Source organism: Diadema setosum, chromosome 6 (genome assembly GCF_964275005.1).
Source record: "Diadema setosum chromosome 6, eeDiaSeto1, whole genome shotgun sequence".
Classification (NCBI taxonomy): Eukaryota; Metazoa; Echinodermata; class Echinoidea; order Diadematoida; family Diadematidae; genus Diadema; species Diadema setosum.
In genome coordinates, this window is record NC_092690.1 from 41,930,491 (window position 1) to 41,957,980 (window position 27,490).

At 38.7% G+C, this 27,490-nt stretch overlaps 2 protein-coding genes across 2 annotated transcripts in view; one reads left to right on the plus strand and one right to left on the minus strand.

Annotated features, from left to right (window-relative positions):
* The window catches only part of LOC140230253 (SID1 transmembrane family member 1-like), a 123,165-nt gene that overhangs the window by 49,375 nt on the left and 46,300 nt on the right, over positions 1-27,490 (plus strand). The gene's annotated exons all lie outside the window — the stretch shown is intronic.
* LOC140230109 (uncharacterized) lies at positions 14,399-26,632 on the minus strand. Its single transcript, XM_072310309.1, has 2 exons — positions 25,529-26,632; positions 14,399-15,331 (listed from the first exon to the last, which is right to left on the minus strand). The coding sequence occupies exons 1-2, from the start codon at positions 26,630-26,632 to the stop codon at positions 14,399-14,401; spliced, it is 2,037 nt and encodes a 678-aa protein (XP_072166410.1).

Genomic DNA, 27,490 nt, shown 5'->3' on the forward strand with positions numbered 1-27,490 from the left:
GAATTCAGACATAGGAACTCAGATCCGTCCCCACTGATCAACTTGCACTTCATCGTTGTGCATTCAAAAAATATGTCAAGTCACAGTGCGTTACTCACCCAAATGCCACTGTGGAAATCTCTCTGTCGCCTGACAAAACGCGTGTCATTTCTAGATATTTTCAGCCCAGAGACTTGGTGGCGGATCCAGACAGAGCATGGATTGTTGATGGCAATATAAGATTTTATCTCGCTAGAATTGAGGTCAACATAACCTCACATGCTCCCATGCCCTGTTTTATCATTTTTTGTTTTCTTTTTCAGGTCATGGTAGATTTAGGAGAGTATGAACATTTCTGTGCGCTTTAAGACAGACCCATTGCACTCGGTAGATTACTCATGCCATTGTGTATGCCTCATTATGTGAGCTAGAATCCTGAAATTATCAGACATTTCAATCTATGATTACACTTTCACTGAACTCACAGTGCTTTTGTTGAATTGTTGCTTTTTCCTCTTTTCTTTGGTATGTAGAAGTTCTTGGAAATTTCCCGGTTGGTATTCTCTTTGTCTCACATGGACCACACAAACTCTTGTCTACTTCTCAGTAGCTGAGTAAAAACAAAACCAAAAACTCAGATAACTCAGAAAAAGATGGGAGTACCATCTGTAATCAAGATTGTGATAGTGAAGTAGAAGTCAATGCAAATTTGTGTCTTAGTTGGAAAAGAAAACCTGTGCAAGGTAATGAAAAAAGTAAGTTTGGTTTGATCATGGGAGAGAATTCAAAGGGGCAATTGTTTGGATGACTGTTTGACTGGGTGACTTTGGGATTGGTTAGAATTGTGACGCTTTCCATGTACAATGTATGTCACAGAAGAGAAACAACAGGCGTGTCAGCTGTTTGTCTGTGAGTCTGAATAAGACTGTAAAGTATGCAGACAGACACTGAAAGTACATTGTAAGGGGGCAACAATGGTTAGATGCCATGTGAAGGGACCACTGATATTATCAGGACTGATGTCAAGAACATTGTCTCATGGAGAGAAAAAAAATGACTTTAAAATTTTTCTTTTTCTTCTGGAGACGAGCCTGGATTCAGTGGAAATCCAGGCTTGAGAGAGGTCAAGCCAGTAATCAGGCAGCCGTTCACTCTTAGCTGTCTCTAGATCACTCAGTCAGACTGTAGAGACCCTAGGGCAGTAGAATGGGATTCAGCCTTCTTCTGTATATGAAGAAGTATTGAGATAGGAAATGTAGGGTGTATGTGACTGCAGCAAATACAAGTTTGAGCATAACCCTTTGTCTGCAATGTTACCAGAAGTGTACTAGTACGTACATGCACGTATGTCCCTATACAATGCTAATATATCTTTTTCAAAGGGTAATAGTGATGATGATGTTCGTCCTTCGCAGGTGGAGATGACCACAACTTCTAGTATCACTCCATTCTGTGAGTGTGAAGATGGCTAATCAATCCGATCCTCGCTCTCATCTTTGGAATGATTATGTTGATAATGAGGGAAGTTGTGACTTGCCTGTGAGTTGGATAAAAGTGAGGAAGAGTTGCGCAGGGTCGTCAGCCTCTCTCTCTCTTCCTGGAAGACTTCATGACCTATTAAAGTCATTAAGTCTTGCCAATGGAAATAGATAGAGGGTAATAATGATGTTAGTGAATAACATTGACACTTAATTAAATACAGGTGTTTCTATCATTTTGATACAGAATAGAAAGGGGTACCAGGTAATCATGGAGCTATAGAGGCATTCTTGGTCATTAGTAAAGATTCACTATCACGTACATATATCAATGAAGAGATAACACTGACAACTTGATTAAAATCACAGATCTTCTACCCCAATTCTTCTCTCACTCACCCAGGCTGTTTGATTCATCAGAGAACAAAATCACAGCACATTGATCAATTTGACAGCTTTATTACCTTCATGAAAGCAAGGAGTGTGAAGACTCACACAGCAGTGGAACTTTAGACTTAAATGTGACTTTGACAGTGAGACCAAATTGTTTTGAATGAAAGCAGTAACATGCAAGTGACAGATTAGTGATGTTTTAGCCTGATTTGATGTATGATAAGACTAGCTGCTATGGTTCTTACAACGCCAGCAAATGATTAAGGCAGCGTCCTGTGGGCCTCTCAAAATAGCAGAGTGACCCGATCACCTGACTGTGAAGAGTCTGGTCTAGGACTCTCTCTCTCTCTCACTTTGGGCACAAAATTATCAGAAAACATGATTTCATTTGGATTTGTCTGAGTGACTATGATTTTTGTGGTATTTTCAATTCAGTTCAGTATCGTTTGTTGTGCAAACATAAAATAACAATCCAGCAACTTGAAGGCTGATATGGTTGCTTATCATCAGACTCATAAATGAGATTAAAATTACACTGATAAGTTAAGCCTACATAAGAATAAAATATGTATTATTAATACACATTAGCAGGGCTTGACCTCTACTTTTTTTTTTTTTTAGGGAGCCAGCCGGGCTCCTCAAGTACATTTTTGGGGAGCCCGTATGAGTTTTGGGGAGCCATACATGTATGTAATATTTAACTCATCATTTTGTGGCCATCCCAATGTTATTAACATTTTGTGGCCATCCCAATGTTATTAAGAGTAAAGTGCACCATTGTATAATTTGTTTGCATGAATGCACAGAACTTGTTTGCTACAACATTTGGTTATAGATAACATACATTTTCTTCTCACTCTTTTTTCAAACATTTTACCTCTTCTCACTCTTTTAATTTTTTTTTTTTCATTTTACATTTCTCTTTGTCATGTCAGTTATCTGTTCTTCAGCAGCACTTTTCTTTATCAAATTAAAATATTACTTTCTAACGGCTTTCTTATCATGTGTACTGCAAATTGTGTGGAATAAAATATGACAACTGATTCAAATAATGTACAGTCAGTACTAATGCAGAAACATTTATTATTCAATCACTCATCAAACTCTAGTGTGGTGCACGCAGAACTGCGCAATAACCTATGTGATGGGATTACCAGTCTTCAGAATGTTGTCATGTACTGCGGGCTTGTGTTTGTGTGCATCATGTACACGGAATCACACAAACTGGTTACCAGTCTTGCTTAGTGTTAATAAACTTTCATGCACAAATCGGAGCTATCTGCGCTGGTATTCAGTGCAATTGTTTGCTATGTGGGACTAAGAATATGTGTGATCGTTTTTGACGCGATGTGGATCAAATCTACCATAAAATCGAGGAGAATAGTTCTCAGTAGAATAACCAAATTGGCACGAATGCAGAATTCGCCTAAACGGATTTCAAAATCTCTAAACCTAAAACAGATTTTGTCAAAAGTGAGATTTAAGGGTGAAAAACTTAGGGAGCCAGCCGGGCTTTCGATCAGGTTTTTCTAAGGAGCCTGCGGAGGTTTTGGGGAGCCAATTGCCACCGGGCTCCTGATAAAGTCAAGCCCTGATTAGACCTGAGCATCATAAGTGGGATAGGTGAGAGTATTGCACAACAGGAAATGAGATTTGTACGTGTAGGATCGAGTATGGCAAGTTGTAGAGATTGCAGGCAAGGAAGTAAAAATGTAGAGGTGGGGGAAATAAATCCAATGCCCAAAAGCATGAAAACTAAAGGTAAATGATATACAACAATGTTTGATCAAAGTTACTCTGTAGGGCCTGGAGTACTTGTAGAACAGAATTATGGAGATTATGTTCAAGTGAGATTTTTAAGTAGTACACATGGGAACAGTCCAACCTCAGTTATCTGGCTGTGTGTGGAACTGGCACCCATCTTGATGAGTGATGTGGTCAGAGAAGTGAGATAAAGCACAACACTTTCAGGAAAGTTATGTATGGGATGTGCGTAAAGGATGGTTAATTTACTGTTTAATATGATTACAGGATATTTGCTTGTTCATAATTCAAATAATTTGGAAATGAAATGGAATGTGAATGGAAATGCACCTTCCTCTTGGTTTTAGTTCTTTCTAGAGAAAAAAAAAATCCCTGTAAAAGCAGAGACAATCATTTGTCAGTCCCTCTCTGGATAATAGAGCCGGAAAAGTTATGGCTGGATAACTCAGGTCAGACTGTAGCCTTTATGTAAGAAATGTTAGTCACATCTATAGTGCCACTTACTCTGGAGAGGGTAACATTGGGCTGATTCACTAGAAGGACATGACCTTTAATACCTCAGCCTCCTCCCTACTGAAATATTCATGTGAAATGAGAGTAGGTACCTGGTTCAATGTAGGCAAAAATTAGGACATGCATAATGCCATGGCTTTGGTTGTTAAGGAGTTTGCTTTAAAACTCTTAGTGAAGCCTTAAAACCCACTTTCAAACCAGTTGTGATTAAAATCATGCAGGCAAGATGACGGCGTGAAGGTATCTAGGAGACATTTTGTAGAGCAATCCTGAGGCTGTAATCAGTCGCTGATCACTGAACTTCCTCAAAGTTCCCTGCATCGATTCCTCTCACAGGATGGAAGGTGTGACACGAGAGACGGCAGATTAAGGATCATAGACTTAGAGGCACAACGTCATCTTGTGCCTGATATAAAATGCATGTGTGAAAAGTTAATAGAGATTATACAATGCACCTTGTAAGAAAGGAGAGGTCTATGAGAATAGAAATATGCCACAATTACATGTATGTTACCACCAGTGATGAAATCATCATTACATCTTTCAAATTCACAAACAGGGACTTTGAATCTTTGAGTTTGTACGCTGTCAAATGCAAGACAAATTTTAAATTTAGATAATAGCTGAGAGAAAAGTAGTGCTGATTTAGCCTCAAACCATCTCCCTCAGCTGTTAATGTATGCAAAGCTCCACATGATTTATGTGGTTCTTTTTGAGTTATATTCCTGTTGCCATTGAAGGATGTTCTCCAAATAGTGAATGGTCACGAGTGCAGTGGTACAAGATTTTGCACGAGGTGAAAGATAGAGGCGTTCTATCTTTCACCGAGTTTGAAATCTTGTTCCATTGCACGAGTAAAGACCTTGCACTATTTGTTTTATACAGCACCTCGAACGTCAACAGATGTGGTCCACACAGATACTTGAATTTAGCACAGAAATGGCAACCATTTTCTGTGAAAGACGAATGACAGTCACAGTCACCGTGTACGTATACGTCCGCGAAGCCGATCGATTGAAGTTGTTTAAAAAAATGAGTGACAAAAGTATGTGCTTGTAAGCTCACTTTTAATTGTTGAGTGGGCATGGCAAATGTTTGTTTATTGTGACATCAGAGCCGTGCGATGGAACAAAAACTTGGGGGTCAATCGTGAGTTTAACACGGAAGTCAGTGAAAATGGGTGACATCAGCCATGTGCTATCCATTTTTGCTCAAACAAAATTGCACGGCTGACAGCCACAGCATGCAATTTCGAATAGAACTTTTAACTAAATGTCACGTGATGGGCAGTCAACCAATTCGCCTAGCTACATTCTAATGAGGTGTTGTATAGTCTGTTATATGATGATACTTCTTATCAGTTTTTCACAGCATTTCACCTGATCAGTAGCCTGTGCTGTGTAATTTCCTTATCAAACTTCAAATACATGAGTGTAAGTCCAAGTATATAATAATGGCAACTTTTTGTGAGTCATCCTTTGCCTGGTTTTTTTATGCTAAGGGTTAGCTTAGCAAGGAGTTTGATATTTTTAATGGAATTGAATTTTCAGGCAGAGACAGGTAGATACCATTCAAGCTACAGGGGTGTCAGATCATTTGAGGATAGCTGCAATTTAATTGATTTAAAGATAACATCAGAAACGGAATGCTGATGTTTTATTGCAGCTATAAATAATCACCTGACATTCTCAGGACTTTGCTGGCTACCGACCAGCTGTGACTAGCCCTACGTGAGGTACAGATACTCTGGGTGTGTTTGTCCCTACTAGCCTTGACCCCATGCCCAACATTTTATTTATTTGTTAGACATGATCAGTCTTCGGTAACACTGGAATTAAGTTGTGATATGTCTTACAGTGTTTTGTTGGGTACAATTGAATTACAGCCTGCAGTCATATGTGAACTGGTCATCCATGATTCAGTCTACCACTTCTGCCGTGAAGACAATAAAGATGATATTTTTTGTAGTATTCCAAAATACAGTATGGTACATGTTGTTGGTTGTCTCTGTGTCACATTAACACATGTTACCCCTTCCTACCCTTATGGAGAGTTTACAGGTACTACAACCACGATAGTGACCTCTTTCAGCATAGTTTTTTTTTTTTTTTTGGCACTGCTATGAGTGTCAGAAAGATGGCAATATGATTTTTTTTTTTTTTTTTTTAAGCAGCAATGTACAGGGGGGACATGTCTCACTCATAAAGTAATCAATTACACACACATTATACAGACACTCAGACATAGATGGAATAGTCTAAAAAAAGTTGTGGAAAATAATTAGTTGACAGGTTATCTCTAAATCTAAGCTTTCTGTATCATATCTATTGATGTCTTTATTTGTTTGTATATTGATAGTAAGAAATAAAACAAACTTGTGTCTTGAGAGAGACTAAGTGTCTGAGACAGAGAGTCTGATATGAGTGAGTGGGCGTGGCTTGTCAGATGGGATGTCACTCATCCAAGGGATTCTCCTTTCCCTCATATCATATAACTTGGTTGGTGATATTGCTGCAACTTTAACCAAACGCATGCTTCCTAAAGAAGAGCGTTAACTCTATTTTCAATTTTAGGAGCTTTAAAAAAATCTTAAATCCATGCAGGTCACATATAATCTCCTCTAAACTTGTTCCTTTTCTCAGACACCCTTCATATGTGATGCTATACATGGATTCACAATCTTTTCTCCAACCTGCGAGAGACCCAATTTTCCTGATAATGCCCTCCAATCCCATGTAGCATTCCTTAGTCAGACTCAGAAAGAGAGAATCATTACAAGCAAGTATTATCTTGTTGAGATCATGAAATCTGATAATACCTCAGAAGTAAGGTTTAAGTGGGTATTTCTTCTTCTCATTATCTGTGTCAATTTGACAAATTGACTCAGATTTAGAACTCAAATTTCCTCTCCCCACCAATCTTGTCATCCTTCCTGTTGTTTGTTGAATGGCTTCATCTTCAAAGGGAGAATCTTGAGGTTAGTGTCAAACTTTGACTCGGCTGGGCAGCTTGAAGTTTTAGATAAGTACATTTTTTTAAAAAAGTGACTTGGCAAGAAAACAGTTGTTCACTCTGTCCAGCATTCAAATGTTCAGTAGCATGGTGAGATTACTGGGATTACTCCAGCCTCCCGCCGAGTGTTGCCACAGACGATTATTTTTGGCTTGGAAGGTTTTTAGCCTTGACTACATCCCACTGTTGAGGCTTGGCTGATTTCAGGCAATGAGTGGGAATATTATTCTAAGATAGGAACACTGATGATGAGTGCAACATTATAATGTGGTCTGTGAAACTCTGTGTGTGGCTTTTGTGCCAAGATTTTACTGCACAAATATATTGTAAACTGCAGGTAATGCCTCGATATGATTGAAAACGATCTTTTACATTCAGCATATCAAACACATATTGGAAATACTGTCTATATTAGGATAAAGTACTGGATATATAATTGGTGAAAGGGTTAAATTCAGTTTATTTGCTCTAAATTTTGTGCATTTTTTCTTTTTTTATTACTGAAACACAGTGGACAGTGTCCACATGTATACTGTATAAGCTGTTATTTTCGCGAGGGTTAAATTTTTCACGAATTTTGCGAATCACTCTTGGACCGCAAATTTAACAACATGCAAAAATGTCGCAATGTGCTCTGGTAATAGTACACTTATGATAGCGAAGGTTTCCATTCACGAAAACAACATCTTGCGAAAATGTCCTCATTCACAAAAATATCTACACACGAAAATAACAGCTTGTACTGTACAGTAGCTTACATGAATGGTACTTGTATTGCTGCAGATATGGTATTGGCAGTGTATATCTTGGTAAGAAGAAAAAAGAAAGAAAGAAAGCATATATCATGATAGAGATTAACTAGGAAAAAGCCATGTTTAAAGAGGGGAGTTACGTAGTCCCAATTAACATGGTACATTATGGTTGAAGTTATTGAAGTCTGTGTAAAAGTCTGTGGCCTAACACAGGATTAAGCCTGCTGTGAGTAATGCCAGTTTGATCTGCACTTCTGTTCGTCCTCATACCTGTGTATACACAATACACATGCAGAGTAATCTCAAACATGTTCACTCACGTCTTGACATGTACATGTATCTTTTTGACATCACTTAAAAATCTCAGTCTCTGCATATTTGCATATTAGGAATGTATTACAATGTACATTTGTATGTGTGTCGCCAAAAACATTGTTTTCCCCCTCCTTTGCTCTGTACCTTCATAACTTGCTTCACGTGTCAAACACACAACTATTGCAACTCAGATTAATCTCAGTTACCATGGCAACAGCACAAATGCTGACAGCTGATTGGTTGTTGTGACAGGTGTACCTGTAGTCATTGTGAGAATCATTGTTGTAAGTCTGGTAGGTCGTGTGACACTGGGTCTTGGCATGGAGCTGTATGTGAGTGAAGGCTGCTAGTGTTACCATCAGGATTTTACCAGGGTTTTGTTGGACACACTCCCAACCTACCCCACCCCCCTGGAATGGTGGGGGGGGGGGGGGGGTGAGGGGGAGTGGGGGACTTGGTCCCTTCAGACAAGATGAACTGATAGTCAGTGGTATTCTTAGACACTGTGCTGATTCACAGTCCTACCCTAGTCTTCCCAGGTTCTGATATCTACCTGACTTTTAAGCTGACATTTATACCCCATTCACACTGAAATGGGGATCAGACTGGACCAGGGGGGCATTTCATGAAGCATTTTGTCCAACAAATGTGTCGGACAAAATTGCTCTCAGCCAATCAGATGCAAGGATTTCAATAGCTTGTAGCAGTTTGTCAGAAAAAATTTTCGACCAAACTGCTTCATGAAATGCCCCCCAGGACTTAAAATGTTGCAGGTTACACCAATTGAAAGATTTCAGGAAATTTGATATTTATTGATACACAAAATATTTTCACAACTTACAGGTTGTCATGAAGCTGATCCCTTTGATAAATTACATCTTTTGAAGTCATACTAGACCTGTCTTCACAGAGAACATGATTGTCTGACATTACAGTGTGAAAACCTATGACATGATGAAGAAAGGTTATATATTATGTCAAAACTTTACTGAACTTTTCTTGTATTTAATTCATGTTGATTTATTTCTGTGTGTGTGTCTAGCATTTGGGTCTAGTTGGGAAATTTGTAAACATGATTGAGTCTATTATCACAACTGGTTACCCACGTTTTGATTGAGGAAAAATGCTGACAGGTTACATGTTAAAACAGCTAATTTTTGCGTGTGTGAGAGAGAGAGGCTTTGAGGTTTCAGGTGTGAATAGGGTCTACATTCATGTCTTGGCAGTGAGTTGAGCTCACTGTAGACAGTAACAGGTCATGATACAGGCACTTTGCCAGGAGCTGTAACCACAAACAGTAACTCACTCCCTCAGGGCTAGCCTCTCACCTCCCAAATTTGTCCTGTTCAGATTCTTATCTTAATCAGCCTCTGGAGTAAAAGGATGAGTTACATATTAATTGCTATTTGCAAATAATGCATACCACAAACATTCATGCTTTTTCTTGTTTGTGTATTCTTTCTGTATTTGCAACAGTTTTGATTCCATATCTGCAGACTGCATGAAAGAGTGCAGCTTGAGGAAATGGATTTGATCATGTTGATTGATACATGTTCTCTAGGGATGAGGTCTGGGATTAGATTTCATCTCTAGCAGCTGTAAGAAACATGTGTTTGAGTGCCCTGTCTGTGTAGCCAGCTTGAGTTTGTTCTCATCTCATAACAGTCTCTTGCTATCAATGAGCCACCACCTTGTGGTAGGAATTCTAGGCCAGGATTTACCGTCAGACAGGTGAAAACACTAAATGTCCAATGTGTATGTACTATGGCAAAAGTCTCATCATAAATTCTGTGGGGAATTCATAGAATTAGGAACAGAGGAAAATTGTTCAAATTCTGCTGCCATTTTCTGCTACTGATATACTATCCTTTCACCGTCCTCATCCAAATATTTCTACTCTTTCCATGAAACTTGACAGCACACAGATAATGGTGAGGTGAATGAAGAGTTTTGAAACATTAACATCATCCTGCAAACTATTTTCCCCCTTGGTATCAATTGGAAATGGTAAATGAACTCGAGAAAGTGCATCCTGAGGTTTTTCAGGAGAAAGTGAGAAAAACTCAAATTCATTCTTGGATATGAATTGCTTGTCTCATTTAGGATTTGGTTGCCATGGCAACATCACGTCTACATCTAGTTTCAGGTTGTTGCTTGGTTGACCTGATGCCATTTTTCACACCCATTTGTTTTGCAAGCAAGTTTTGTTTAGAGCTTCACATCCGGCTTGTTGGTCTCGATGCGTGAATGTGTGAACCTGTGAAAAGGTACATGTAGGAGAATTCTTAGTTTGGAAAGTTTGATGTCAGCCACTGAGATGAGAGTGAAGTACATTGTATCAGGAAGTCTTCATCAAGCTTTGTAATAAGTCAGTTAAACTTTGTAATCATCCCATGTGCACATTGTTCAAATAGCTTCTCTTTTTGCTCAGTTGGCTAGGTTGTATTTATTTCATCTGATTTTCTCCCCTGGTATATTCTCCTTATGGTTCATCATTGATACAAACCCAAATTTGAGTTGTATAAAATTATTTTTCATGATTTTTCAGCCTTGCTCAAAAAACAAACAAACAAACAAGCACTGACAAACAAACCCACACAAAATACCTGATGCACAGTGAGCTATGAAACATTTCAGACTCATAAAAGAACTTGTTTACCAAGGTAGAGTACAAACACATATCATCATGTTTGTGGGCTGATTTCTGGAAGTCTAAAAGCAAACTTGCCTTGACCCTTCAGCTTAATTAAATTCTGCCTTGTTATTTGCATGTTCCTGCATAAATGTACTAGCTTATAATAGAGAAGTGTTTATGAGGCCATGTAGGCTGTGACACAGTGGTTGTGTGGAATATATATATATATATATATATATATATATATATATATATATTTTTTTTTTTTTTTTTTTTTTTTTTTTTTTTTGCAGTCAGAAGTCTACAAGAAGATTTTTTTTTTTTCATTGTCTGAATGCTCCATGACTCTAAACACATCTTATAAATAAATTTCAGAAATGTATGAATGTAAACAAGTTCTTCTTTGGAAGTCTGCAAACCTTTTATGACTGTTTTGTCAGGGACTAGATACTTAATTGTATACACCTGTTACAAACTAACTGTATAAAACATGAACATATATACAAGAGGTGGATATTCTGTATTGACTTTTATTACCAAGTTATTTGATTCATTATTTTTAATCAAACTATATACAAATACTTTACATACATATACACTACACAGTCTAGTCAAGAGGTGAAGGCGATGAGTTAGAAGACACTGTGGGATTGGACAAGGTTTGGTATAGTGTCTGTACAGAGCAATCTGGATTAATTGACATATATTTGCAGTGACAAATTACAAGTCTACTGTCTGCTGTATGATATGAACAAATTGGAGGTTTCTTGGATGATTTATCAAAATACACTTTTCACAATGATTTCATAACAACACTAAAATAAGATTTTTGTCAAGTTACACTCTGAACAAGCATGGATAGATCTGCTATAGATTCTAAAGTTTAACACTAAGGCACCAAATGGCCTGCTTTCCCAGTTTTCTGTAAAAAAGAACTGTTAGTTAATATCAGTTACTTCCAGATACACAAAGTAATATGTTCATGCTATAGAATGGATAATTTTTTTTTCTGTTTTTATCAAAGTCCAAGCAGAAAGATTTTTTCCTACAACCATTTACTCTTTCTTGGTTTTCTTGAAGAAGAAGAAGAAGAAGAAGAAGAAACTGCAATAAAATGGTAAACTATTGATTTACTCTTATTGTACTTCAAATTAAAATTTCAGAAGAATTAATGATATGTCCTGCTTTGAAGCAACTGTTCATGAGGGGATGCATATAGGAGCCACTATGAGGTGAGGTATGTCACAGGAATTAGTTCATGAGGTTATCTGTTCTCTCGCTCTCCAGTCATTTGATGCTCTTAGTTTGAATTAGCTTTGACTGGTACACGTAGGTAGCTGTCTTACCCCATTGAGGACAGGCTGATTTTGCTACAACATGCATTTCCCATAGACACCTATGAGTATACTCGGGACTAGTCTTCAACAGGTTAAAAGTGTTTGGTTCTAATGATCCATTGAAGACAAGTCCCGAGAATACTCGGGCAAGCGTCTATGAGAAATGTGTGTTACAGCAAAGTCAGTCCGTCCTCCATGGGTTAAAAGTCTCCTCTTGAATTACCACCAGTAATTATCCACGAGTGAACAACAATCACTTTATGCCATAAATACTCTTCAAGAGTGATAATGTACAAAAATAAGCTAAAACTCTAACATTTGGAAGAATGCATGTTTCCTATGCTCACATTAAAGTAATTGATATTACATAAACCTGATTAAACACCAGTCTGACACAAAGATGCTCATTAGCATTGTCTAATATCTTTCCAATGTGATTTTCTTTATTTGAAATAAATGATGGACTTGAGCTCTTTTAGTATTGGAAGTTGCCTTTGATTATGAATACAAATTACACCACAGACTTTTTAAAATAGTTAATTTGACTGGCTGACAGCCAAGTTTGGTTGCGTGTGTTTCATCTTCTTTTTCTCTCCATTACAAGCCATTACAAACTATGCATGCAGCACTTCTCAGATTTCCTTATTCTTGTTATTCCATGTGAAACCAAAGAGTATCATCCAAATTGTATGTTTGTCCTGCTGCCCATGTATGACTTCTCAAACATTCTGATGTATCTTACAACAAAAACATCAATATGTGAAAGTTTTCCTTTTTTTTTAAACCACTGAACAAAATGCTTCATATAAATGTTATCTTAACATTTTGTTTGTTGGGGGTGGGGTGATATTGCTATCTTTATGAAAGCAATGGTTTATAATACAAGAATCACTTGTAATGGACTAATAGCTTCTCTTTGGCCGTCGTCATTAAAAGTGATGATATTTGAATTAACTGCAGAAGCATATTTAGGTATTGGAGAGGAACGTTTGTGAACATGCTGAGTAGGGCTTACATGCAAATCTGACTGGTGACAAAGGTATACTATAGTGACACTTCTCTGTTGATTATCTTTAAGTCAATGCATATGACACCATGCATTACAGTCTTGAAACAAGTTATGAGTGGAGTTATGTACAGAGGCTCTTAGTGTAAATCATTTAATAGATATCACAACACCTGATCAATTTTGCTAGCCAGTTTCACCAGTAATTGATATTAATATTTACTATAGTGCATTTCATCGACACACTGCTAAAGTAGTAGCAGCAACATTAAGGTTTTATGAAATACAAAATATTTTGTGTCAACCATATCGCATTGTGTAAGCCTTGATGAAATATATTGATGCTTATAACAATATCCTTTGCTGAAAAGCTGAAATTACATGCAATGCTACAGCTGTACTTACAGTACAAATTGTACATGTGGCTTTAATTCAAATTTGATTTGTGACATAATACTGTTTTTTGTGTTTGTGTCAATGAAAGCCATCAGTACACTAACAGTGACTTTATAATCCTGTTTTAGTAAGCTACAATAAAGGTAGAAATTGAATCAGGTACATTTCTACTTCAGCTGTCATGAATATTCATGAGTTTTCTTTCGTGCACACGTTGCTTCTGCCTTAATGATTAAAAATGACAGGCCTCAATCTCTGTCATGTTTTAGTGGCTTTCTCTCACAATTCTTGGTCTGCCACACTGACCTTCCTTTGAATCATTGCCACATTGACCTCCCTTTGAACCATTGCCTCATGTCTGAGATTGGAATGTAGTGTCATTTCCTCCTACACTCTTCGAGCCCCATACCTGTGATAAGCACAGAGAGACTCAAGTCTTATCTGACATCCTTCATACTAACTTTTCAAGTCTGTATATCTGATGTAGTGTAGCTGTGTGTGAGACAGGAGTCTACATGAGGACAAGACACACGATACATCCTTAGGTTCCTCTTCATGTTTGTCTAAAGCTATTTTCTGCTCTGTTTGAGAGGCTCATTGCCCCCAGAAAGGACCTCCTCCTTCCTTGTCCCGACTGTCAAGTTTAGGTCTCCTGGCTGGCTCGTGGCATACACCGGCGGAAGCCATAATTACTGCTGTCCAACAGTTGCCTCCCTTATACTCCCTTTGTCAGTGATTATATCACGCAAGAATAGGTACTGAAGAAAATACTGCCTCTTTCTATAGCTCCATGGTTTTCCATGTCTCTGCTATTCTCGTCATGCACGAGGCAAGAAGTAGGTTCTCGCCATATCAAAGTCTTCCGTTGCATCTTTGTCGCGGGCATTCTTGATTCGCATCATGTGATTTGCCACCGACCTTGGTAGAGCCCTGAATACACTGGAAGGTGGGTGTGTCGTCGTCCTGGTAACGGCAGACACAAGAGGATTCCTACTGCCTCCATAGAGAGAATGTTCTGTGTACTCAGAGCTAGAGATGGAATAGGAGCGGGCGTAGTAGCTTGACTGCATAGCTGGGTCCTCGGGGTTCCTTGCAGCTTTCTTAATGGCATCCATGGCAATGTCATGCTCCGGAACCGTTGGTGGGATGTCGATCACTAAGGTATCCTTGGGGTTGGAGGCTGAGTTGTTTCCATTGTTGGCATGGATACATCTTCCTGAGACATGAGCTGTAGTGATGTCAGGTTTCCTGGAAGGCTGCATGAGTTGCAGAGGCTTTGGAGTCAGTGCTTGTGTTCTAGTATGTGGTAGTACTCTATTGTTGGGTGGTGAGCCAAATTTAGGAGGTGCTCTTTCTTTAACAGGTGGTCCAGGTTTGCTATATTCATGCTCCTTCTTTGGTGGGTTTCCAGCTGATGGCCGTGGTGCTAGAGGTGTCTTGGGATTGCCGTGGATCTCACAGGTCTGCTGGGCCCTGGCTCGTCTCACAGTGGCTGCTGCACCAATCACAGCCCTCCTTGTCTGGAGACACTTCCTTTGACAGCATAGAGCCAAGAGCATGATGAGGATGAGTGCTACCACCACGCCTCCCAAGATGATGGCTACCATGGTAACGGGTAAGCCAGTCTCATTGAGGGAGAGTGAGCGAGTGCGTACCTCCACACACTGGTCCCTGAGGACAGCATTCGTCTGGCTCATGTTGATTAGGATGATGCTAACACACACGGTGTACTGTGAGTCCGGTTCTAGATCCTGCAGGGAAAATAAGAAAAATAGACAAAAACAAACAATCACTATTTGTCAAAGACATAAATTTTCACATTTATTTCATAGTCTTCAGCAAAGTACTACAAGTTAGTATGAACACTATAAACCATATATCTTTATATAACATTTATAGCATCCTTCTATGTCAAAGAAGTGAATTTGGACTTGAAATGTAAGTGTTGCTGAAAGGAAGAAATACATATGATATGATTGATAGTATTGATAATATATTCTATTTCTGGTGCTTTTTATATTACAAATTACTCAATGTCTCGCTTTCAAGACTCGTTAAATCATTGTAAGAGAAAAAAATGTATCAATTTGCACTAAAAGGAGAATCAAAGCTGTTGCATGGAAAACAAGAGGATTGAAAAGTTAGAATAAAGGGGAAAAAGAGATAAATTTGCTGGAGATTTTGGGAGGGGCATTTTAAGATCAAGCAAGTTTCGATTAATTCCTTGGGGAGTTTCTAGGAACTGAATTGACTGAATGTCATCCTGCCTGAAAGTCATTGTATTTCAGGAAATTGAATGAGACAAACTCTCATTTTCTTTCATCCTACATTAAAGTTGCTAATGAAGGTAGCGTGATGATGTGTCAACTGTTTCAAACTTCATCTTCGTCTGTTGTCATGACGATGGGAAGCTTATCTCCCTTGTGAGAGATGCAAGTTATTCATCTCCAAGGTCACCATATATCAGCTTGTTTGAGAGTTTGTTCAAGAGTTTGCAAAGAAGCAGATTGTTGATGGATTGGGATTGACACTTTGTTTTTCTTCTTTTTTTATGGTTAGATGTGACAAAATCTATTGCCTAGCTGTGACGAAATCTGTTGCTTCGACATGAATTTTTGGAGCATCATAATGAGATTAACAGACTGCAGACTTCAAACACCTTTTAAAGTCCCTCAGCATCAAAGTGCATTGACTTTTGGTATGACTTGACTTCTTGATTAGAATACTGTTGGGTTAAGTAATGTCTTTACAGAGTTTGGATCATAGCAGTGGTACTGGGAGTCAGATTCCAACATTTGAAATGTGCCATGATGAGTTTGAAGTGGTGTGGTCATTGTGTGAGGGAAGATGTGGCATAATGGATGGTAGTAACTGTGTGTTCTCTTGATTTGTTACGCATCGTTGTCATGAAATACAAAGAGTTGTAGTGTGTGAATGGGCTTACTTGAATATTATTGTTTGAGCTGTATATGTTATGATCCAGATACCAGTAAATTTAATCAAATAAAGATTGTATGGAAAGGTCAATTCTATGCTTTAATTTTGGTGTATAAAAGTAAATGACGTACAACATCACTTATTTTAGGCAATACCAACAGTCTTCCAGGAAGTGAAATTATTACATGGAATAAAAACAGTCACAGCAGGTGCTGCACACAAAGCTTAACATATTTTAACAGATTTTTAGACATGTCCTTGGTAAGCAAAACAGTCTGAAAAGGATCAAATGCTTTATATAACTTTGTTTAAAGCCTTAGAGAGCCATAACACGGACTGCAGCATTTTTAGCAACTCTGACTTCCCTGAGGAAAGGAGTGGAAGGGTGACATTTAACCAAAGTTTGCCGACATCATCCTAGGATTGTGAGCTGGAGTTCAGACTCCTTGATTTTAGCTCTGGTCCTCAAGAGATATAGCCTGCCAACATTTCAATGTGGTCATGTGAAATTTTGAAATCCTTCCTTAAAATGTTTTCACACTTTTCTGTCTTACAGTGGTACAGGATCAGATTTTGTGAGGTTCGGCTGTAGGTCATTCTCATCTCAGGATATGACTCTTTGCAGAATTGAAGGAAGGGGGTTGGAGTCGGGTGGGGGTAAAATTAGCCATTGTCAAGATAGTGTGGTAAGCTAAATGATTTAACCTGTTGAGGACAAGTCCCGAGTATACTCGGGCAGGGGTCTATGGGAAATGCATGTTGTAGCAAAATCAGTCTGTTCTCAATGGGTTAAGACTTCAAACTATTCCTCTTTGCTTGTAAGTAATATAGTATTTGCCATATATTTCACAAGGCTTTCTTTTACATTAATTTCATAAGTCGTGCTGTATTCCTTGAATTTAAAAACATGCAATGATATTAACTCTGAACCTGTGTGCACATACATTTCTCTGCTCTATGATCACAAATTTAACCACTCACAAAAAATTGCTGAGAACTCTTGATTCATGAAAAATTAGACTCGCTAAATCCATTGTACATGTATATGTTGTGTACAGTACATGTATGTGACTACCCTTTTTATTGGTTTATGTCTTATTACTTGGAGTAAACAGAATGAAAATGATATTTTGCATGAATATATAGGGTTAACAATGGTAAATAAAGTTGCAAATACTTTACGCTTGTCTTGAATTCTGGTAAAGGAACTGCAGTTGGTGCTGTATACTATCAAAATAGAGAAGGATTCTATTTTCAGACATAAACTACCTTGACAGTGGCCATAGCTTCTATAATGATCATGGTCATAACCTTGACATGATTTGAGCTGTCTAAAACAAGGCACAACACCAAACAGACAGTATTTACCATCTCACCTGAAATAGACAGATTAAGTGCCTGGGGAAAGGAAATGTGAATCAATGGAGAGATAAAGCCACCAGTAAAAGCCCTATGTATACAAACAGTGTGGTATTATTTATCCAGGGTAGCAAGGTAGATGATGTCCAAAATTTATACAGTGTAGTTCCTGATCTAATTACTATGGATGGTAGAAGCTGGTGTAGCAGTGGTATAGGTTTATGGTTTGTACACTATGAGAGGTATCAGGTTTGAATGTAGAGAGGAGTGAGTGGTCCCACTGTGATACATGTTTGTCTTTACTACCAGTAGTATCAGGTGATGATGTCAAAGACAGCAGTGAGGATGGCATGAGGTGATTGGTCCAAGGTTGACCAAGGAAAAAAAAAATGAACTGAATACAAAGAGAGATGGAAGCTAGTCAAAGGACAAGCTAAACACAGCACCCCTCCCCCACGATACATAATGCAACACCCTTCAAATTTTGATGGACATAATGCCACACCCCTTCGCAAATACGGGGAGATCATAATTACTGATAAGAATGATCCTTTAAATGTGGGAGGAGGCAATACAACACCCCTCCTTAAAATTGGGAAGACGCATTACAGTACCCCCTTCCAAACTTAGGAGGACCTATTACAGCACCCCTCTCCAAACTTGGTAGGACATATTACAGCACCCTTCTCCAAACTTGGGAGGGCACATTACAACACCCCTCTCCAAACTTGGAACAAATTACAGCACCCCTCCCCAAAACTTGGGATGGTATTACAGCACCCCTCTCTAAACTTGGGCGGACACATTACAGCACCCCTCTCCAAACTTGGGATGGTATTTCAGCACCCCTCTCCAAACTTGGGAGGACACATAGATTAACTGGCTTCCTTCAGGCGAGTGTGAATCACTTTACAGGTCTACATTGTTTGGCAATATTTCCATATCAACCAGCAAAGGAACTTTGAGCTAAAATTAAAGCTGACTCTAAATATAGCATCTGTCCAGTGGAACTTGACTTTGGGCAGGACATAATTAACACAGGAAGAGTTATCTTTTTTTTTTTTTTTTTTTTTAGTGTACTTTTGACAGTGAGGGTTGCAACCCTTTTCCAAAATTACACTGAACTTTGTATAAATCCATATACGGTATTCTTTTTACACCAGTCCTTGTTACACCAACCTTGTTATACCAACCTTGTTACACCAGCCCTTGTACACCAATCCTTAAACAATAATCGTGGTATTTTTTTTTTTTTTGGGGGGGGGGGAGGGGGAGGGGTTCAGTGTGATATGATGATACAAATCAGTATGGTTATCTGGAAGTGAAAGGTGAATTTTCTCTACAATTCTATATTATGTGAGAAACCTACTGTGTTCTTATATCTAAAAAAATAAAACAAAACAAAACAAAAAACCCCTCAAATTTGACATTTAAAGTATCAGTTATATGGGTAATAATTTATTGGCAAGATGGCCAGTCTTATTCCATTTGAAGTCATCCCCCTTGAGACAATGTACTGCAAAACATGATATATTCGCAAAATTTTCGCGAATTGGAGCCGACGGCCTTTATCGTGGCGTGAAATTTTCGCGAAATGCCACTGGCGTTCAATGCATAAAGTGTAGACAAGAAATTTCACATGCATTTTAATTTCGTGAATCTTGGTGCTCGCGAAATTCGCGAAATTAAAATGCATGCGAACATTCCTTCTTTTACAGTAACCCTATGGAATCTTGTGTTGTGACTTTTTGGAGTCTGGGAGCTAAGACTAATTCAAAACTGAGATTGTGAACAAAATGTTGTATGTCCCACACTGTTCCCCTCTCTCTCTTCCTCCCCTTCTCCCGCTCTGTCCCTTTTCCCTCACCCCTCCCCCACCACCAATCTCTCAGCTTCTCCACATAATGTGTGGTATCCATGTCTCTATTTCTGGGTGACCACAACTACAGAAGTTAGTCATTCTTGGCATGATAATGGACTTCCAGTCCGCAAAGTTCAGATGAATTCTTTGAAATGGTTAGGTTCACAAATTGATGATGTAATGTTCAAAATGTTAGTGGTCTGTCTATTGGTCTTTTAGTGCCAACATTGTCTCATGCAGAATGAGTTGTCCCGGTGAAGGAATCTTTTACACGACAACGTAACTTCAGGAAAGTTGCATGCCGGCATGCTTCTCAGATTGATATGCGTGCAATCTGATCATGATTTGTAAATCTCAGTATGATTCCTATATCATCTGTTGTGTGAGGTTGAAAAAACAATGAGTGAAAAAATTAAACAATCCAAATGCCTCAAAACTGTCTTTTACTTCTAAGATAGAGTGTAAATGTGTGGAGAACAACTTTTCTCTGAAAATCTTCCACTTTTTAAATTGTTTCTTTATATTTGATTTGAATTAACTTCCTTGTGACATGCTACATTCACTTAAAATGTATTTTTCAGCTGTGTACCTAGTAATTTCTGCATTTCATCTTGTTCCTATTTGTACTGCTAGAACCTTTGTTTGAAATTAGTGTCCAGATGAGAACGGATGTGCTCCATTTCCTATTTAATCCTCTTCATGGTCAGAAGTGTGTCTATTGTGGATCATCATAAATCAAGTGCTGAATTGCAACAGTCTAAAGCCTCTTAATGGTCACTTCTACTGAGTGGTCACTCTTCTAGAAAGGTCCTTTCCTATTAGAGGTCACTCCTAAGAAGTCACACTCCTATGGATATAATCTAATCTTTCCTTAGAGCCCCATGGCCGATTCTTTCCTCCCTTCCTAGAAATTGAGCTCATTATCAGACAGTGGTCATGTGATATGTACCACTTCCTCTCACCTCTTGGCACTCTTACCCATTCCTTGTAGTCTGACACTTGTAGTACAGTATTACCTTTAATTGATCCTAATCCAATCCAGTCCAACAATCAACCTACTAAATGGATTATCATGACAATTAGCAGAGCTGCTCTGGAATTTCTCACTTGTTTTTGGAATTTCTTTGTTTCTATTTTTGTCTTTTGTTTTGTTATTTTTTTTTTTTTTGTCATCATAAAAAAGATTTACACAGTAAAAACATGTGACAATAATTTTTTTTCTCTTTGATTAACTAGAAGTTTAAGTCGATCACCCATCAAGCATAGCAATGAAACCAGAGGACAAGATATGTGGTATGACAGTCTTACATACTTCAGAACTACAATGGATCGGAAGCTTAGAGAAAATCATTATCTACTATTACCCATTGAGTACGAGTCCCGAGTATACTCGGGCTGGTGTCTATGGGAAATGTGTGTTGTAGCAAAATCAGTCCATCCTCAATGGGTTAAAACAGTCGGGGATAGATCTTTTAGCTGAGTGTCTATCACTATCAACTACCTTGTGGGAATCACAGGTCAAAGGAAACTTGGGAAGTGAATAAATTTGAGGAGAGTCATTTTTTCTTTAATGATAAGTAGTATTTCCTGTCTGATCCAGTGAGTTAATAAGCAGGAAATTTATCATGAGCTTCCCTAATGAGATTGTATGATATGATTATTTTCTTTTTTGGTTGTTGTGTTTGTTTCGCAGGTTAAGCGATACAGTCTTATGCCAGGATTACCATACCTGTGTATGACCAGCTTTCATAGAAGTAAAATCCTGCATGGCAGATTTGGTATTAAATTTGAAAAGAAAATCCTTAGATTGATTAGAATTAAGACCTTTTTCATTGCCTGATACTCTGTATTTCTGACTTGCTGAAATCTTAGTGCAGACTTTCTGTAAGCTTAGTTGATATCCGTATGCCTTTGTATTACTCTTTCATACAGGACATCTGGTGGAACAGTGTGTAAGGATATATTGTGTGGTTTGGAAGTGGTAGGATTAGCATTGGTTGAGTTACTAGGAAACCACATGTACGTAAGTAGTTTGTTTGGGTCTGTTATAGGGTGTTTGGTAGCAGGCATATGACTCTCTCTCTCAGACTTTTATCCTTCCCATAGAATAAAACAGGATAGCATGATTTACAAGGATCTAAGTAACCCTGACAGGTGCATTGTAGAGAGCGTGTCTTCCTGTACACATTAGTGGTCTTGTACTCCTGCTGTAGATCATTGGGTTTTAATTACTAGGCTTCAATAGTGTTCGCTTGTCTTGCTTTTAAACAAAGGGAAAAAATAAATAACACAAGATGAAGGATTTTTTTTTCCTTTCTCTCCCTCTAAAGCCCAAGAAAGTTAATAGTTTGATTTGATACGTTATAGACATATTTTCAAAATATTATGGCATAGAAGGCAAACACAAGTCTTGTGTGAACTTTTATCATGTTCACTTTTAACATAATGTGTAGTGGCGGTTCCAGGGAGGGCCGCACTGGGTGCCTGCCCCCTTTATTTTATTTTGGTAAAAACAGAAGAAATAAAAAGAAAAAAATGGGGGGAGGGGTGCATGTGCTCCCCTTTAATTTTGTAAAGCCCCCCCCCCCCCCCTCTTTACAGAAATCCTGGATCTGCCCTGATGTGGGATATGTTGTTATTGTGCACAATGTTCAGAAACATGAAGAGGATCTATTAAAAACAATATATATCTACAGGCCTACATATATATTTTTTTTTCTTTTTTTTTTTTTTGCATAAAATATGTATGGATGAAGGGGTAGTTTCTGGTTACATTGAGTATAGTCCAGCCACTGAGAGATGCTGGAAGTTTGTCAAAAAAGATACACAAAAATGAAAAATAGAATTTTCTCTCACATGGTGCATCACAACATGTAATGAGCACTGCACTAGCTGTTACTCACACCACAGACATAGTAGGTCTAAATGTATATTACTCCGTTTGTAAAGCTGCAGAGTGTTATGCAGTTGACCATTGTTGTGTTGCGGTTTGCTAGACAGCTGACCTAATTGCAGATAATTCCATTTATGACATGTCTGGAGGGCGTATACAGGCGGGGGATCATCTAAATATTTTGCACACCCTTCTATGATAATTCCATATCCTACTACCCAAGATTCACTGCAGGGTGAGACTGATTGTAGTAGGAGGAATCCTTTCATACTTGACTTTCATGCCCACAGTGCATTAACCCACTAAATTGGGACTTCTCTCATATTTGTGCATTCTAAATGGGATTTGCATGGTGCCAGAATCAAGGGGTTAAGTGGAGTCTCAGCCTGATATCGTGTAAGCTTGTAATCTGTGAGCAGCCTGCCTGTGTACTCGGCATACCAACCATCAGGCTCAGTGGAAAACTGGGTGCTTACACTGTATTACAGAGATTAAAGAGTCACTGGCCCAGATTCTGGGTCAATAGCAAGTGATATGGCCAAAAAAACAAAACTTCAGTACTTTTATTTTTGTTGTTGTTAAATTTGCCAAGCATGTTTGAAGCGTAGAAGTGCATCAAAGTGTAACATGTGAGATATTCTAAGTGCTATGTATAGAGTGAAAATTTCACAGTATATACATGTAGCGTGCTTCGTATGTGCAATATTTCTATGATTACTGTAAAACATGATATATTCGCGGCATGAAATTTTCGCGAATTGGAGCCAACAGCCTTTTTCGCTGCATGAAATTTTCGTGAATTGCCACTGGCATTCAATGCATAGAGTGTAGGTAAGAACTTTCGCATACATTTTAATTTGAGAATCTTGGCTCTCGCGAAATTTGAGAAATTAAAATGCACGCGAACATTCCTCGTTTTACAGTATGGCCAGCATGCAAGGAAGCCAGTAGATGCAGCCATTATATGTATACAAAAGTTTACTCTTTACTGTATACCATACCAATCTATGCAATTTGGGCATTTGGGATAAATGATTTAAACATCAGTACAGTAACATTGAATTCAACTGATTGTATGGCACAGTCACAGAGCTTTGTTACATACTTGATATGATTAAACACAAAACTACCTGTGAACATACGAACTCTGGGTATTGATGGCATGTCAGAGTTTTCTCAAATTTTAATTAAAATCAGTTTCTCCTCAGCTACAATAACCATTTCACTTTTTGTGAGAGAATATCCTTTCCATATGTACAGAGTAAAGTTATGAAACACATTGAAATGGGTCAAAATAATAACATACAAGAGTATAATTTCATTTTCTATACTGAATGATAACAGATGTTAGTTTTACCCCCAAAATCTTTGAGTTTACTGAATCCATCAATTTATTTGTGTCTGGATCATTTGTGATATGTAAAAAGCTGTATTTAATCCACCAAAAAGAACTGTTTAGGTTGTGGATATGTCTAAGGTAAATGGACTTTTAGCTGAAAAGAGTGAATTAGAAAAGGATGTTATTTCTGAGATAAGTTTTGCTTATAATGCTTATATTTTTTTAGGACTTCACTGAGGATCTCATCCAGTAAATCTGTTCTGGCATTTTTACAACTCTCATGTACTTGTGATTTTTGGGTCTTTGTGATATGATTTCAACAAGGACATTAGTACAGTTAAAAACTGTAGCTACCCAAACAAATGCCTTATAACAGACTGAACAGGAAAGTGGTTATAACCACGTTGTCGTATCTCAATGATGTTTATTTTAATAATCACTGTATTGCACAGAAAAGCTTTTCCTTGGATAATTTGTGACACAGATTGTCCAGAATTGATATACATATATCTTGCAATGTCTAGAGGAGAATGCAAGCCTTTGTAGTCATATCTACTCACTGGTATTTTCCTTGTGAAATAGGCATATTTTTGTCATAAATTGGCACAAAGTTGTAGACTTGATATGTTTACAAAGTTGCCTAAGGTAGAGTTTACTCAGTTTATATTTTACTAGAGAATATGTGTACAGAATTGCAACTGGTAACAATTTTTAGTATTTATAAACAAAGCCTAGAGCAGATAAAATAAAGCAGAAAAGATTGAGACTTACCACCACCTACAAACAGTTGCTACCTCAGTAAATCCTTATAGACAGTGAAAGTGAGCTAGAACCCTCACAACTTTGCCTTCTAGGAAGTTATCATTTGAAAAACAAGATATGTATGTGAAACTCCCCAGTGGTCTAAGAGTAATATGCCAGAGTGTGTTTCCTGCATATGGAAACTGAGATTAGTGGGTGTTTGCCAACAGAATATTTCCTTAAATGTATTAGCCAATCAGATTGGTTCCGGATGTTTGTTTCTACTCAAAGACTCTTCCACACATGGCTTGGTATCACACAATGTTGAATGGGTGTTTTTGTTGTGAGTGTTTAGTCTTTTCACAGAATGACACGCATTCCATGGCTTCACATTGAGAGAGGATAAAATGTCTCTGGGAAGTAGGTTCATTGGGGGATATTTCTTGAGAATGTGAAGGCTGAAATGAGACTAATCACCTCACTGTGTGTACCCTCACACAGCTATACAATTGACCTGTTGAGGACAAACTCATTTTGTTACAACACGCATTTCACATAGACACTTGCCCAAGTATACTCAGGACTCGTCCTCAACGGGTTAAAACATTCTTCCTAGTGTGTCACATTTTGCTTCAACTAAATTCATAGAATGGGGGAAAAATTTGTAAGTTTGTGCAGTTAGGTCACTTAGCAATCGATGTGTAGGAAAGAAAACGTGAAGACTTTGGAGAATATTATCAATTCAATTTTGTGACACTTTCAGACTAGAAATTGAGTCTGTTAAGAGACAAAACAAAACAGATAGAAGGTGGACTCACCGTTAATGTGAAATCTGCCACTGAAGGATGTATGAAAGGACTGTAGTGAAAGTTTTCATAGCCAAACTTGTTGTACTGAACCACAAAGCCTGAGATCTCCTCATCAATACTGGGAGGCACTCGCCAGGAGATGGATGCCCTGGTGGTGGCAATGCTGTTGATGGTGATGTGCTGTGGTGGAGAGATGATGATCTCACATTGTTCACCGAGGTACAGATGACGACATTCACATCTAAATCCTTTGGTGAAGTCATCAATGCAGGTGCCTCTGTTCTGGCAAGGGTTCTGTGCACATGTGATCAGGGGTCCTCTAGGAGTGGCACCAGGCTCAGGTCTAACATTCCCCCTGTTGTTTGGAGACCCTGGTCTTTTTGGAGGAGTTCCTTTTGGTCCACTGGGTCTCACAGGGTCCACCACAACTGGGCCTCGCCCATTACCGGGATTGACTACTCCTGGTGTTGCAGGACGTTGGGGTTTGCTCCCAACACCACCACCTTTGCCCACTAAGGGCTTCTTGGGTGTCGGTTGTGGTCTTGCTTGTGGTGTAGGGCGTGGTGCTGATGGTCGCTGTGGCCCAGGGTTGACTGGCCTCTCAGGCCGTGGGTTGACTGGTCTCTGGGGTTTGTTTACGACAGTGCCACCTCCCGTGTTGGGCTTGTTGCCTCCTCCTGGATTGCTTGGTTGCCTCCCTCCGGGATTGGAAGGTTGCCTCCCTCCAGGATTGCTTGGTTGCCTCCCCCCAGGATTGCTTGGTTGCCTCCCCCCAGGATTGGAAGGTGACTGCCCTCCACCAGGTTGCCAAGGATGCTGTGGGGGCCTAGGGTTTACTGGAGTGCCACGATTACCAGGATTATTGGGGTTTGGATTGCTTGGATGGCCATGGTGAGGATTCTGTGGCCAGAGGGATGGGTCGTAGGGAGTGTTTGGGTTGACTGGAACACTTGGAAAGTTGTAGCCTAGGGAGGCCCAAGGATCATGGGGTTCCATAGGAAGTTGACCCTCTGATACAAAACCCCCATTGGCTGGAATGTTCCCACTGAATTGTGCTAATGTAAGGATGCACGTCTGCAGGAATGAACATATATGTAGGATTCTTGTAGCCATTGTTCTGCCTTTCTCCTATCTTGGATCAAATGCTTCAAAGTGAGTTTGGCACAAATCTGGATTCTCACAGATATTTGTTCTATGGTGGCTGGTAATAATTGCTCCTTTTTGCTCTATATATTCAAATGTTCATTTCATGTTACCTCCACCTTTGAAATTGAATTTTAAAGCAAAATTGTCTGATTGTCCATGTCAAAATTGAAATGGATGACTCAAACTCATAGTCTTCCACCAATCCTCAGTCTGCTTTGAAGGAGATTGACTTTAATTGATTCCCTAGAGTAGTTATTGCTGTCATCTAACTTCCGTCTCAGTTTGTTCCAACCTGTTCTCTCCAGGTTACTAGACTCAAGGTTACCACCTCCTCACTGGTTCTCAGAATGTCCCCAGGGATCTTCCCTGTCATCACTTTAGTCGCTGACTGCTCCTTAGCTCACTTCTCTCTTCCAGACCGAACAATCGTTGCTTCCCTTCCCTTGTATGATTCAATGTGTCTAACTTTTCCTCATGTCAGAAATAGCACCGAGACAACCTCAGAAGACATTTCCGTTCAAAAACTTTCCATTTGTGGATCCTGGCGTTTGCTTCACCGACCATATCCCAGATGCTTTCAGATCTTGGAAAGAGTGAATTGTTGCCAATTTGAAAGTGGTTTGAATTTCAGACGAGCAGCCTGCAGGAATCTCTTGAGATATTTCATGTGATGTCTGCAGAGGAAGAGAATGGTGAAGAATTTATTGGTCTTCATTTAAGTCAATTTCTCAGACTTCACTGAAATAAATTGTGAGACAAATACAGCTAGCCAGACTTTCTCAATACATTTTTTTTGTTGTTGTATGTTATCAATTAAACTAAATA